This window comes from Gracilinanus agilis, chromosome 4 (genome assembly GCF_016433145.1).
Source record: "Gracilinanus agilis isolate LMUSP501 chromosome 4, AgileGrace, whole genome shotgun sequence".
Taxonomy (NCBI): domain Eukaryota; kingdom Metazoa; phylum Chordata; class Mammalia; order Didelphimorphia; family Didelphidae; genus Gracilinanus; species Gracilinanus agilis.
The window spans coordinates 281,197,366-281,213,566 of NC_058133.1; the positions used below are offsets into that span (position 1 = coordinate 281,197,366).

General features: G+C 36.6%; 1 protein-coding gene across 1 annotated transcript in view; it reads right to left on the reverse strand.

Annotated features, from left to right (window-relative positions):
• Positions 1-16,201, reverse strand: part of ADGRF5 (adhesion G protein-coupled receptor F5) — a 99,936-nt gene that overhangs the window by 13,174 nt on the left and 70,561 nt on the right. The window contains exons 12-15 of the mRNA XM_044675720.1: positions 13,527-13,736; positions 10,252-10,464; positions 7,377-7,526; positions 1,260-1,468 (exon numbers count right to left, since the gene is read on the reverse strand). Of these exons, the coding sequence (XP_044531655.1) occupies positions 1,260-1,468; positions 7,377-7,526; positions 10,252-10,464; positions 13,527-13,736 (782 nt within the window). The remainder of the gene's footprint in view (positions 1-1,259; positions 1,469-7,376; positions 7,527-10,251; positions 10,465-13,526; positions 13,737-16,201) is intronic.

The following is a 16,201-nucleotide window of genomic DNA, read 5'->3' on the forward strand; positions in this document are numbered from 1 at the left end:
GAAGAAGAAGAAGAAGAAGAAGAAGAAGAAGAAGAAGAAGAAGAAGAAGAAGAAGAAGAAGAAGAAGAAGAAGAAGAAGAAGAAGAAGAAGAAGAAGAAGAAGAAGAAGAAGAAGAAGAAGAAGAAGAAGAAGAAGAAGAAGAAGAAGAAGAAGAAGAAGAAGAAGAAGAAGAAGAAGAAGAAGAAGAAGAAGAAGAAGAAGAAGAAGAAGAAGAAGAAGAAGAAGAAGAAGAAGAGAAGGAGGAGGAAGAAGAAGAAGAAGAAGAAGAAGAAGAAGAAGAAGAAGAAGAAGAAGAAGAAGAAGAATAATGTATGTCTCTTTGGAGACATCTCAGGAATGAATTTTATTAGATTTAGAAGAAGGAGCATTGAGTGAATTGACATGGATCTTATTCTATAATATTTGTACATGTTAAAAAGGCCACACAAAGAGCTTGAGAAATATTTTAAGGTCACACCAAAAATGGGCTTTTTTCTCCCAAAGTGGTTCTCTACTGGGTCACATTAATTCATATTAGTCATTTATAATTTAAATATTGTCTATCCTCCAGATTTTTTTAAAGGCAAAGTTTTTGAGCCTCATGAACTAAAAAATAATTCTTTCCCCTGACCACATGATCAAGACAAAGAAAAGTCTTACATGCACCAAAATATTTTTAGTACCATATATATACTGTAGTCAGAAAGGACTGGACACAAATGAACTAAGAAATTGCTAATAACACTGTAGCTTATGAATGTAATGGAAATTGTTGCACCATAAATAAATAAGGAATACAGAGATGTATAAGGAGACATATAAATTGATGTAAAGTCAAGTAAAAAGAACCAAGAAAATAATATGTCATGACTACCACAATGGGAATAGAAAAATCAGCAAGAATAAAAAAGATTTTCTGTAATTGTAATGATGAAGATTAATTACAAAAAGAGATGAAAAATGCACCTCCCTTCTTGGCAGGGCTGGGGTACAACACAGAACAATATAAGCTATTAGAATCAGTCGATCTGTTGGTTAGCTTTGTTGAATGTCTCCCTATCTGTCTGTTTGCCCTCCCCCTCCCCTTCATTCCTTATTACAGTGTATGACTCTGGATAGCATAAGGGGAGGGATATAGTTGGAATCACAGGTGATGTTGAAACAAATTATCAATAGAAATTAAACAAAAAGGATGAGCCAGGCAGGTTCTGCTCCTTCCAGGGAACTTTTGCCAAGACTTCTTTAGGTATAGTCACAAGGTTAAAATTTGGGGGATTACCTTTGTCAGGCCAAGCAGATTATTGATTGGAGCTGCAATACAGTCATTCTTCTTTACTTTCCATGTGGAGCCTTCACATATGTAAGTGATGGTTCCTCCCACTCGATGGCCAGAATTGTTAGGAATGTCTGAAAACTGGCACAACTTCTGAATCATTTTCCCTGCCTTACCATTGCCAATAATGGGATCTTGGCATGTGACGTTCTCTTCTGCAGCAGAAAGAAAAGGAAAGTATGAAAAGGGGAGTAGAGTACTTTCTCACTACATGACTAATATAGAATTATATTTAGCATGATCATACATTTGTAACCTAGTTCAAATTGCTTATTATTCCAGGAAGGGGGAAGGAAGCAATCTGGATCCCAACATTCTGAAAATGTGTGTTAAAAATCATTATTACATGTAATTGGGGAAAAATAAAATATTAAATTAAGAGTAGAAACTAGGAATGTTTTTTGGTAAAGTAGTGATATTTCTTTTTTTTTCCTGAAAAAGATTTTATTAGTGGTCATGACAGCAGGCACATAGAAATATTCCCTCTGTAATGGGAAGTTAAAAAAATAAAACTCTTCATCTAGCTTTTGTGAAAGGCCTAAAACCCTAAACTTCCCAGGATGGAAAAAGAAAGGAAGCATCCTTTCCTAGATCCACCCTCCACCTCAAAATTTTAGAGGAGTGTTCTTTGCTCTTCACCAAGCTAGAGAAGACATAGTGAGGTTCTGACTCTTTCATTACTAGAAAATTATCTTTAAAATAACATGAGTCAGTATATATTCCTTCTGAATCATTTTCTTGATAATGCTAAAGTCATCCACATTGGAGATTTCTATAAATGAAACTCTCCACCTATGTAAACACAAAGAGTTCATTTCAATTTCATTAGATAATCATTTATTGGTTAGCTCATATCCAAATTAATTTACCTATTTAGTGCTATACCTATCAAACTACTAAAAAACTTTTTTACTGAATTAGAAAAAACTATAACAAAGTTCTTTTGGAAGAAAAAAGACTAAGAATATCAAGGGAAATAATGAAAAAAATATGAAGGAAGGTGGCCTAGCAGTACCAGATCTTAAACTGTACTACAAAGCAGTAGTCATCAAAACAATATGGTACTGGCAAAGAGACAGAAAGGAGGATCAGTGGAATAGATTAGGGGTAAGTGACCTTAGCAAGACAGTTTTCAATAAACCTAAAGAACCCAGATTTTGGGACAAAAACCTGCTATTTGACAAAAACTGCTGGGAAAACTGGAAAACAGTATGGGAGAGATTGGACCTAGAACAACATCTCACACCCTATACCAAGATAAACTCAGAATGGGTGAATGGCTTGAATATAAAGAAGGAAACTATAGGTAAATTGGGGGAGCACAGAATAGTATAATTGTCAGTTCTATGGGAAGGGAAAGATTTTAAAACTGAGCAAGAGTTAGAAAAAATCACAAAATGTAAAATAAATAATTTTGACTACATTAAACTAAAAAGATTTTGTACAGACAAAACCAATACTACCAAAATTAGAAGGGAAACAACGAATTGGGAAAAAATCTTCATAACACTCAGATAAAGGTCTAATTGCTCAAATATGCAAGGAGCTAAATCAATTATACAAAAAAATCAAGCCATCCCCCAATTGATAAATGAGCAAGGCACATGAATAGACAATTCTCAGATAAAGAAATCAAAACTATCAATAAGCACATGAGAAAGTGTTCTAAATCTCTAATAATTAGAGAAATGCAAATCAAAACAACTCTGAGGTATCACCTCACACCTAGCAGATTGGCTAAAATGACAGCAAAGGAGAGTAATGAATGTTGGAGGGGATGTGGCAAAAATTGGGACATAAATGCATTGCTGGTGGAGTTGTGAATTGATCCAACCATTCTGGATAGCAATTTGGAACTATGCTCAAAGGGCTTTAAAAGACTATCTGCCTTTTGATCCAGCCATAGCACTGCTTGGATTATACCCCAAAGAAATAATAAGGAAAAAGACTTGTACCAAAACATTTATAGCCATGCTCTTTGTGGTGGCAAAAAATTGGAAAATAAGGGAATGTCCTTTGATTGGGGAATGGCTGACCAAATTGTGTTATCTGTTGGTGATGGAATACTATTATGCTCAAAGGAATAAAGAACTGGAGGAATTCCATGTGAACTGGAATGACCTCCAGGAATTGATGCAGAGTGAAAGGAGCAGATCCAGGAGAACATTGTACACGGAGCCTGATACACTGTGGTACAATCAAGCATAACAAGGACTTTTATACTAGCAGCAATGCAAGGATCCAGAGCAAGGCTGAGGGACTCATAAGAAAGAAAACTAGCCAAATTCAGAGGAAGAACCGTGGGAGTAGAAACACAGAAGAAAAACAACTGCTTGAACACATGGGCTTTGGGGATATTATTGGGGATGTAGACATGGGGGTAGGGGGGATTGGGGGAGAGGGAAAGAACATGAAATATGTAACTAGGAGAAAATATTCAAAATAAAAATAATTAAATAATTAAAAAAAATAAACATTTATTGGGCATCTAAGTGATATAGTGGACAAAGTATTGGACCTGCAGTCAGGAAGGTCTGAGTTCAAATCCGGTCTTAGACACTTTCTAGCTGTGTGACCCTGGGCACTTCATTTAACCCTTTGCCTCAGTTTCCTCATCTGTAAAATGAGATGGAGAAGGAAATGGCAAACCACTCCAGTATCTTTGCCAAGGAACCCCCCCCCATTTTTGTACATGAAGGTCTGAAACAATTGAATGTGAACAATAAGAGGTATTTATTAAACTCCTACTTCATAGAAGGCTCTGTGCTAAGCAATGGGAGTACCTAATGGATCTTATCCTTTCCTCTTAGAATTTTCATCTTTCTTCAAGCTTCAAACCATTTTAGTCTACCAAGTACTTATTGATTGAGCACCAACTGTCTATAAGGCACTGTGCTAGACACTAGGGTTCCATTGGAGTTTTTAGCAAGACAGTCAGGCAAGGCTTGAATTCTCCCTTGGCCCTCTTTCTGTTGTTATCACAAACTAGAGGGAGAGCTAAGCATGCCCTCAAGGTTTTCTATGTCATGCCAAAATGCAAGGCTTCTTAAGAGTTGAACCAAAGTATGGATGGAAATAGTCCTGAAAGTCCCCATGTGGCCCAGCAGAAACAAGGACAGCTAGCTGGTCTAGTGAATAGAGTGCTGGATCTGGAATCAGGAAGACCCACGTTCAAATCAAACCTCAGAAACTAAATAAATGTGTGACCTTGGGTAAGTCATTTAACCTTTATATAACTCAGTTTCCTCAGGCACAAAATGGAGGTCATAATAACACCTGACTTCCAGGATGGTTGTGAGGATAAAATGAGATGATGTTTTTAAATGCTTTGCAAACCTTAAAGTGCTGTATAAGTGCTTTGTTGTAATTATCATTTAGTCATGTCTGACTCTACATAACCTCATGGACTTTGTCATTGGGAATTTCTTGGCAAAGATACTGGAGTGGTTTGTCATTTCCTTCTCTAGTGTGTCCCCATTTTACAGATGAGGAACTGAGGCAAATAGGAGTTAAAGAGATTTGCCCATGGCTTCACAGCTAGTAAGTGTCTGAGGCTGGATTTGAGCTTGGATATTCCTGATTCCAGATCCGGACTGACTCCAGACTTGGTTCTCTATCCACTGTATCATCCATCTGTTATTATTAACTCTGAAAGACCCTCTTTACAAAGACAAAACCAAAACAGGTCCTAAATTGGCTCAAGTATTATTATTAGATCAGATATTGGGCATTATATGAATATCTTTATGATAGCCATACATATTAGTTCTCTCTCTGTCTCCCTTTCTCTTTCCCTCTCTCCTAAAGTTATCTTCTATTTCCTTGTCTAGGTGTATATTGCTTTTTCAGAGGGACACTAGAGAACAAGGATTTCTTAATTTTGTCTTTGTACCCTCAATGTATTGGATATAGAAGATGCTTTGTAAATGTTTAAAATTGACTGAAGATGAATTATAACAAGATCTTTGACCTTAAGGGGATTAAATCTAATTACAGATAGGATTTGTATACAAAATCAGTATGAGTAAAAGGAAAAGAGGGGGCGGCCAAGACAAAATGTTATAAAAATATGAAGAGAGATCATTTTCATCTGGACAGATCATAGAAAGTTTCATGGAGAAGCTGGAATAATAGCTGGGTCTTGAAAGGAAGGAATCAAATGGGCAAAATATGGAGAAAGCATGCTCCAGTCATGGGAGATAGGGAAGTGGAGACCATCCATGTAAAAGCATGGGGCAGGAGAGGGCAGGATGAAGGCAGGGAATGCCATAGGGGTAGTATGGCTGAACTTCACTGAACTGTAGGACACTGAAAAGTAGCCATTAGAGAAGTAGGAGAATAAGGAAAGGATAGAGTGTCCTAGAAAAGAAGAGAGAAAAAAAGCATCAAGAAGCCACCTTCTTGATGTCACCCAAAGCAGCAATGTCAAGGGCTGGGAAAAGGCTATTTGATCTGGCAGTTAATTAATAAATCACTGGACATCTCAGAGAGAGTAGATTCCATAGTGGGTGGAGATGAGAGCCAGACTACAGGGGCCTGTGTAGAAGGTGGATGGGAAGGAAATAGAGTCAGGGAATATAAACTGCTTTCTAGAAATTTAGTTTGTAGGCAGAAAAGAGAAATTATGCATCTCTATATGTTTGCACATATAGTTTAAAAGCACCTAATGTAACAGACGTTTATAATTTCTTACAAAAAGCCTTCATGTTCTTCTTCGTATCTTGAAATGTTTGTATTTGTTCATAATTATCAAATTTATTATAAAAAAAGAAAATTGATTGTGAAAGATCTGACTCTAGAGCTAGAAATGACCTTAAAGGGCATCCAGTTCAATTACCTCATTTTATAGAAGCAGAAACTAAGATGTAGAAAGGAGAAAGGATTTGCCCAATATCACAAAGGGAGTAAATGGTATATTGAGGATTTGAACGCATGTCAATTGTTTCTAAGGCAAGTGCTACTTCTATTACAGAGTATTGTCTCCCAGGAAAGGATCAATTGGCAATGAAAGAATTAGGGTATGAGAAAAAGAGGAAATAATCAATGAAGAAAGGCCCAGAGAAAATTGAAAGGAATAGAAAACATTAGCTTTGTCAAAGAGAAAAGTCATTTCCTCTTTTAAGATAGGAAGGATGATTGAGAGGAAGAGAAAAGATAAAGAGTTAAAGAAAATTTTTTGTTATTGTTATCATTTCAGTTCTGTCCAACTCTTTGTAACCCCATTTGGGATTTTCTTGGCAAAGATACTAGAGTGGCTCACTATCTCTTTCTCTAACTCATTTTACAGATGAAAAAATTGAGTCAAACAGGGTTAAATGACTTGCCCAAGGTCACATAGCTAGTAAGTGTATGAGGCCAGATTTGAACTGAAGAAGATAAGTCTTCTTGATTTCAAGTTCTTTGCTCTATCTACTGAACTACCATAAGGAAACTTAAGGCTCAGAAAAATAAATAACTTGCCCAAGGTCAGTAAACTACAGAGACAAGATCTGACCTCAAACTGTGACTCCAAATCCAATAATGTTTCCATGTTATGATGCTTTCTACCCTTTACTCCTATCCCAAAACTGTGGGAAAAGGATAAATGGAGAGGACTGATTCATTAATGACTTTGTGAATAGAGGATCGAAGGCATGGTTTCCTATTATCTTTGGTTGGCATGGGAGTTGAGGGAACATTATACATTACCTAAATATCATTTGATTTTCTGTAGACCTGCTCCAGTGTCACAATTGTTGGGAAGATGGGTAGATTGCTTTGTTCACCAAAAAATCCTCCACTATTAGAATGTGTTGGTTCAGCACTAACTACATACATTCATCCATTCAACCACTTTTTTATTGATCAGTCATTTTATCAATGCCAACCACCTACAACATACTATACTGGACAAATGGTGGTAAAAAATTAGAAAACCATCAGTGGTACCCTTTCAAACCTTTCCATCAGAGGTACCCTTTCAAACCTTTTGGATTGAAGTCCTAGCAGTGTTAGGAAAGAAACAAGATTCTGGCTCCAGGTGACCTGAATGCAGGATGGGAAAATAATGAAATGAGATCTTACCAGGAACCAGGTAAAGTGTCATTGTTGTACTCTGGACTGATCCGTTCACTGAGTTGATGAAGTTGCAAAATGGCTGAATTGTTTTGGAACACCAGGCAGTTGTGTTTAAACTGTATTCATAACAGACTCTATTTCCTTGAGCTTCTTTCGCTATTGAAAAAGAGATTTACAGAGGTTCACAGTGTAACTTTGTACATGAAAGGTATTTGTTCCTCCTCTTTAATGCTATGCCCCCTCTCCTTCCCACTACCTCCAGGTGGAGGGGATTTGGACATTCATCTTTCAAAAACCTTGCTATAGCCAGACCATTCTCCTCACTGTCCCAGGATATTATTCTAGGATTATTGATTCTAAAGTTTAACTTATAATATCTCTCTTGCAAAGTTCCTCTTTCCTTTCAGTCTAACTATATCATCTTTTTTAAGGGAGGATGGAGAGAGGTTAGGTATGGAGTTTTGGATTTCATTGATGGTGGGAACTTCTCCTGCAGAAATCTCTTCTATGGGGCAGCTAAGTGTCACAATAGATAGAATGTCAGACTCAGAGATGGGAAGACCTGGGTTCAAATTTGGCCTTAGACAATTCCTAGCTATGTGACTCTGGGCAAGTCACTTACTTCCATTTGCTTAGCCCTTGCCCTTATGTCTTAGAATTATTACTAAGATAGAAGGAAAAAGTTTAAAAAAAGAAATCCCTTCTCTAGAAGTGTATCAGCAGCTCATCCGGTACAGTATAAAGTATACTGACTCTAGTTAAAGGATCTGCTTTTGAATCCTGTCTCTGATATCTATGTAAACTTCAACAAATCATGTAAAAATGAGTCTTCCTGATTCCAAGCCTTTGGCTTTCTCATCTATAAAATGGTGAACATAGATGAAATTACCTCTCAAGTCCCATTCTACCTCTAGAGCAGTGATTCCCAAAGTGGGCGCTACCACCCCTTGGTGGGTGCTGCAGCGATCCAAGGGGATGGTGATGGCCACAGGTGCATTTATCTTTCCTATTAATTGCGATTAAAATTAAAAAAAAAATTAATTTCCAGGGGGCTAAGTAATATTTTTTCTGGAAAGGGGTAGGTAGGCCAAAAAAGTTTGGGAACCACTGCTCTAGACCTATTATTTAGAGTCAGAAAGTTGCTGAGACACTGAGAGATTAAAATTTTTGCTTGGGGGCAGCTGGGTAGCTCAGTGGATTGAGAGCCAGGCCTAGAGACAGGAAGTCCTAGTTTCATATCTGGCCTCAGACACTTCCTCACTGTGTGACCCTGGGCAAATCACTTAACCCCCATTGTGTAGCCCTTATTTTGCTCTTCTGCCTTAGAACCTACACACAGTATTGATTTTAAGATGGAAGATAAACCTTTAAAAGAAAAGAAAAGAAATGTGCTTGCAATCGCATAGCTACTATATTTAAGAGGTAGGTCTTTAACTTAGGTCTCAACTCCAAGCCTGGTCTACTATATTTTCTTGTGTTAAAATCATTATCTGGGATAAGATGGATGCTACCTTGACTGACAGGGATGGCAATTGAGAATTCGGAATGTTCCCAGATGCCGTGAACCAGGGGCAAAAGTTGGTTGGCTCCACCCTATAAATACCCCCTAGGAACAACAGTTGAGGGTCTCAGAACTCAGAGCTGAGACTTGAACAAACTTCTCTTGGAGCAAAAACTGGGACAGAGGGAGGTGAAGCGTGGAAAGAGAGGGTAGGCCTGAACCTGTAACCTGTACCTGACTGAGAAAGAGCTAGTGATCCATCAATACTATTGGTACTAGAGCTGAGAGAATATACAGGTCATCAATCAATATCAACACCAATAGCCTTCCCTAATCTCTGGCTTGGCTGTGGCTGGGTCAGGTCAGTTAGTGAGAGGATTAAGACTTCCAGCCTTTGCCAGCCTAGCAATCTCCAATCAATAGCAATTAATAGCCAAACAATAGCAACAGGGTTCCCAAATCCCCAAACCTATTACCTTGTTTTCCTTTCCCCATCAAGAGTTAATACAGTGATTTATGAACAAAGTACCTTTCCTGAGCAGTTATTCTACTACAGCCCTCGGGAAGGGGAGAATCAATACACAATCAGATACCAATGTTTTCAATAGCCAATCAATAGCCCATTAACAATCAATCCAACCTCAGGTTGGGCCTAGTGAGGTTAACCATCTACCTAACCTCTCAAGGGTACCAACCTAGGCAACTGTTAGAAGGAAGCAACTGACAGGCTTAACCAACCAAGCCTGTCAGGGAGAAGAGGGCTAGATAACATCCATAGCTATTGTGAGAGGAGTGGGTGTTCCTCCCTCACCAATATAGCTGGCTTAGGCCTGGGCACCTGATCCCTCCTTCTTTCATACTATCTCTAAGATCTATATACCATCCATCCTCCCAGATCTAGAGAGGAAGATCTATAGAGGAGATATACAAAGATATAGCCTCTCCTTCATTCCTTTAAATAAGTTGCCATATTTAGAGGGATGCAGGGATATCCATCAGCCAAATGGATTCTTTGAACTTCATTTCATCTAGGATTGTAGCAAAATTGTTTTTGTTTGTCCTTAGTTTTCTAAGGGGATCAATGACATCAGTGGGTGATGTTTTGACTTGCCTGTGAATTGAAATTAAATTAGACAGAGTGGCCCAAAAAGTCATCAGCCTCTTTCCTCCAGTCATTGAATCTCAGTGGCCAGACGAAAGTGCAAATGGTCATGGAGGAAAATAGAGTAGTAGCCAAGGATTATGTATCCTGTTGTCCTTACTTGATTATCATTTTGCCCACCTTCCTTGGGGTCTTACCAGTATCGTTGTGTCTTGCCTATATTCACATGCATGAAGCAGTATGATAGTATGATCAAATGACATAGTAATTGCTCTTACCAGCAGGAAAGGACAAGTCATCAATCTGGAAAGTAACTCTGTAGTCTCCAGCCTCATTAATGCAGCACCGTAAATGACAGAAGCCCCCACAGGGAACATCAGCTTCCAGGGGATCAAGCAGGATGTCATGTTTCAGGGGTAACGGGTGAACAGTAACATCTTTTGTGGCTATGCTGAATGAGCTTTTATACCTAAATATGCAGTGATAAGTCCCTGGACGGAAGAAAGCAAAGACAGGCTATTAAAAAACAAAAAAGAACAGCTCAAGTCATTTTTATACTAGTATCATTCCATGATGTCTATCATCATGGTTGTTTATATCCCAATGGATAAATTTAAGAGTAAAGATACAAAATGTATGCACAGTGTACTATAATGATTATATGATCACTGACATTTACATAAAAGTTTAAAGTCAGCAAAATAATTTTATTTATACATATTATCTCAAAGGACTTGATGAAGTTTTAAAGTTAAAATAAATTTTTAAAAGCTAAAATTTAGTTTTAAACCTTTACTAAGTCCTTTGGGACAATATGTATATATAATCCTCATTTGAATTCTGAAACACCACTGTGAAGTAATTACTTCAGATATCATTATCCCTTTTTTACAAAGGAAAAAATTGAGGATCGGAGAAGTCAAATGACTTTTGTTTGTTTTTTCCTTTTTTTGTAAACCCTTACCTGTTCACTTAGAATTGATACTATTGGTTCCAAGGCAGAAAAGCAGTAAGAAAGGGCTGGGAAATTGAGGTTAAATGACTTTTTTAGGGTTATGCTACTAGGAAGTGTCTGAGGCCAGATTTGAACCTAGAATGTTTTAGCTCTCTGACACTCTATCTAATAAACTACCTAACTATCCCCAAAATGATTTTTTCATGTCCATATAATTAATGTCAGAGGTGAGAGTTGAATGTAAGGGTCCCTGACTCCAAGTCCATCACTCTATCTTTAATAATAACAATAATAATTTTAAATTACTCTAGTTTTAATTATTGTATGACAATACAATGTATTGTAAAAAAATAATCAGAAATACTCTAGAAATAAGTAAGCATAATAGAACCAGAGCAAATTCTGATATCATAAATAGGCCACTGGATTAATCAAATATAACTGAAAGTGACTTACTTTGTAATGCAGCTCATAAAAATAAAAAAATCCAATTGCATGAACTCAATCAACATTATGTTGATGAAAAAGCATCCAACAAAAGTTGGAGTCATGTGAATTGGTATTTAGGAACAGAGAGAGGATTTATAATGATTGTTATTTCATTGAGACTAGAGAAGGATATTCTTTAAAGAACTTGAATTTGGTGATCAATGTAGGCTATGCAAAGAGATGTTAGAAAGGGTTTAGCATGCATATCATCGTAGTCTGTAAAATTTATCTATCAAATATTTAGCAAGAAATGACCTGATGACTGGAATAAAACACCAGATGTTTATTTTCCTTCATATAATAACAGACCACAATTCTCAATACTACAAAGATAGAGTTTAAAATATTTTTTAAAAAGCTCAACTAACACTAGAACTGGACCTTTATTGTGTATTGAACTGTTGCTCACAATAGCCTTTTCCTATAACATTGATTAAAAAAAACAACCTTGAAAAACAATATTTTGATAAATGGCATCATCCAAAATACTCACAGTCTCCAAGCTACAGAGAACACAAAAATGTTCAATGCATAAAGAGCTGGCCAAGGAGAACAGAATCATGTAAAAACTAAATGAGATTCCATCCCTAATGTCCTATCTGCTAATGAATTGTTACTGAGGATGCTTTTGGAGGGCCTCCAGAGGAGAAGTTTACATCCTAATACTTTTTTTCAACGACAAAAATCAGTTATCCATCTATACAATAGTCTATAGGACACTGAATATAGAGGAATAATAGAGGTTAGCAACTTGACCATGGACTGTTTTCTTAGTACCTTTCTATTTAGTGAATTGAAAGTATATCTACAGTGCAGTTATTATAGCTTAATGGTTTTCTGGGGTTTCTGTTTCCCTGAGGAGCTTTGTATCCATACATCTCTTCTAGAGTCCCCCCCCCCCCCATCCTATTAAATTGATTTAAGGGTGCCTTTGAGTTGCTTGCCTACTGGAAGATTGTGATGTTCATGCTAGGCATCATTATTGCCAATTGTGGCTCTGATTCACAGTTTTTGTACTCAAAGACTAAAATACTCCTGGATATGGGACTATTTATGCAAGTGAAATATGAATTAATTATAATATTCTTATGTCTAGTCCAATAGTTCAGCACAATTGAAAGGATATGACTCTCTTAATCAATTTCTTTACCATGGAGGAGCTAAAACACTAAATGCTCTTCTCATATTTTTCAAAAATTATATTTGTATATGCATACACATTTTATATACATATATGCATATATCTCTATATAAATAACTGGTTCCTAGTAGTAGCTGAACAAAGGGTTATGTGCTATGAATATTAATAATAGCACTTTTATAATAGCTAAAAAGTAAAAACAAGGTATATTCACATCAATTGGGGAATAATTAAATAAACTGTGTAGTATATAAATATAACATAATATTACTGTTCCATAAAAAAGATGAATATAAAGAATGTACAGAAGTATTCGAAGACATAAGATATTGTACAATGACTACAGCAATGTGAATAACAAAATGGATTATTGCATAATTAGAACGAACAGGCTTGGCCCTGAAGAAGAGATATAAGAATGTACTTCCTTGCCTTCTTTAAGCAGTTAGTTGGTACAGAGAATAGAGTACTGGACCCGAAAGAAGGAAGATTTCAGTTCAAATCTGGTCTTAGATACTTACTAGCTGTGTGACCCAGGGCAAGCCAATTCTTCCTGCCTCAATTTTCTCAACTGTAAAATGGGGATCATAATAACTACCTCCTCTTAGGGTTGCTGGAAGGATCAAATGAGATCATATTTGAAAAAAAGGCCTGGAACACAGTCGACAATTAGTAAATGCTTGTTCCTTTCTCTTTGCTTTGCAGAAGTGAGTGACTGTAGGTGTGAATAATGTTGGACTTGGTGTTAGTAAGCTTTACTGAATGGTTCTCCCATCCCTATTTTTTTCTATTTTGTTGTTGCTGTTATATGGGGTAGTAATATAAAGAGATTAATAAAAATAAAACAAAATTTAAGGAATCCTCAACAAAGTGTCAGAATAGCTAACATTTATATAACATTTACTATGTGCCTAGCACTGGGCTAAGCATCTCACAATTCTTATCCCACATCTGGCTTTTCCACTGACCATTCCATTCTCTTGTTGCAGTGTCTACGGTGAGCACTGATTCAGCTCTATCGTGATATCGCTTGGTGACATAAAACTTTGGGTTGATTTTGGTTCCAGCAGAAGTGTTCCAGAATACTGAGTCATAGCTACTCACGTCACTGATGCATTTTATGGAGAAATTCTGTCCTTCAGAAATAGCAGTCAGGTTTGGAGTTACTGTGATATTAGCTGAAAAAAAACCCAAAAAAACACCATAAACAATGCCAAAAAGATAATTTTTCATAGTATCTGGAGGATTAAGAAGGATAAAATGGACCATCCTGTCTTTAGTCTGAACAAAATGGGGTCCTTGGTGTTCTGTTGCTTGAGTAGTTTCCAGGCTGTTGTTGATGGTGCTTTGGGCCACACATTTCCATCATATCTCGTTGGAACTTATTCACTTCCCCTTATGGCTTACAATTATAACCTGATAATCAACAGGGACAAAAGGCAGAAAATTCACAGGTGTTGACCTCTAACCTAAGCCATACTGCTAACCCATTCATCCTACCATCCCAACATGGATGAATTGAAGCAGAGAAAAGAGAGATTAGATGGGAAAGGAAATTCTTAAATCTATTAGGTTCAGTTAATGGAATTAGAGATATTTAGACTAGAGAAGAGAAGGCTGTTGGAGAGAAGAGGATGATCTGTTTAACCCCAGAGAGAAGAATTAGAATCAATGGGTGAATATTCTACTTGGACACCAGAAATATAAACAAAGATTTCAGTTCTATGTGGGGAAAAAACTTTCTAAAAATTAGAGCTATTCCCAAATGGAACAGGCTACCTCAGTAAGGAGTGAGATTCTCTATGTAGTTCTAAGTCTTCTTTTCTTAATTTATTTTCTTTAACAGGAATCCCTCATGGTTTCGGGAAGAATTCATTTATTTTTATATTTTTAGTCAGATTATTTTTTGTTTTTCTAAACTTTTTTTAAATTATTTTTTGTTTTTATTTCACCTAGATTTCCACTCATACTGTGATCCATCCTCACTCCCAGAGATCAGTCCCTTATATTAAAGATTAAAAAATAAAAGAGATGTGGTGGCAAACAATCAGAAACTGAGAGGAAACCCATCAATTGGGAAATGGCTGAACAAGTTATGGTATATAAGTATAATGCAATGCTATTGTGCTATAAGAAATGATGAAAGGGATGATGGTTTCAGAAAAACCTGGGAAGACTTGTATGATCTGATACAGAGTGTGGTGAGTAGAAGAACACAGCAACAATGTTGTAATGGTAATCAACTGTGAAAAACTTAGCAGCTACTATCAATTCAATGTTCCATGACAATTTCAAAGAAATCAGGAAAAAATACTATCCACTTCAAGACAGGGAAATAATGCATTCTAAGTGAAGACTGAAGCATATTTTCCTCTCTTTTCCTTATTTTTTTGATAATATGGCTAATGTGGAAATGTTTTGCATGACTTAACATGAATAATGGGCATCAAGTTTCTTACCTTCTCAATGGATGGAGGTGGTGGAGAGGTAGAGAGGGAGGGAGACAATTTGGAACTAAAAGTAAAATTTAAAAAAAAGAAAAAGAGGTAGAAGGGGGGGATTGGCAAAGCCAGTTAATACATTGAAAAAAATCTGACAAAGTGGAAAATTTGTTTATTTGGGTATATGTTTGGGGGGGGTTAATTTTATAAGATTATTCACTTGCATAAATGAATAATGTGGAAATGTGTTTTGTATGATAATATGGGAATAAACCCAAATTGAATTGCTTGGCAACTCCAGAGTGGGGAGGGAAGAAGGAAAGGAGACAATTTGGATCACATAACTTTGGAATGTGGAAATTTGTTATTAAAATAAATAGAGTTTTTTAAAAAAATCTGACAAGGGTTCAAGAGGAATGTCTTTTCATTATTTTGTTTATTTTTCATCTTAGGGGTTCCTTTTGTTTTTATTTCCATCATTTCCTGACAACCTCCCTCTACTGCTGAATTTGCCCTTGCAACAGAAAAATATTAGACAGCAATAGCAAGAAATTATTATTGTAAATAGTCACAAACACTTTGCAAATGTAAAATGTTAAATTATAATCATATGCCATTTGATTCACAGATTTACTAACATTGCTTGGTAAGGATGCCATTAAAGTAACATTATAGATTTAAAGTTGGAAGTAAACTCAAAGGTCATCTAGTCCAGTCTATTCATTTAATAAATGAAGACACTGAGGCCTTGGGAAGGGAAATGACTTGTCCAAGTTTACCTTCTAAAGGTAGTAAGTGACAAGCTGAAATTTGCACTCTGACACCAAATTTATTGCTCTTTCCACGGTCCACATCAGAGCCAAAGACCGGTTGTAGATTTGTGAACTCCATTTTAATACTATTAGTTGTTGGTGTTGTGTTGTTTGATTATTTTCAGTGGTGTCTCACTCTTCATGATTCCATTTGGGATTTTCTTGGCGCAGATGTTGGAATGGTTTGTCATTTCCTTCTCCAGTTTATTTTACAGGTAAGGAAACTGAGGCAAACTTAGTCAAGAGACTTTCCCAGAGTCATGCAGCTCATGACTCAGGCCAAATTTGAACTTTGGAAGTCTTACTGACTCTAGGTGTCTCACTATATCCACTCTGCCTTCAGCTGCCCAATAATACCATTAAACTCACCATCAAAGAGACTTTGCCTCC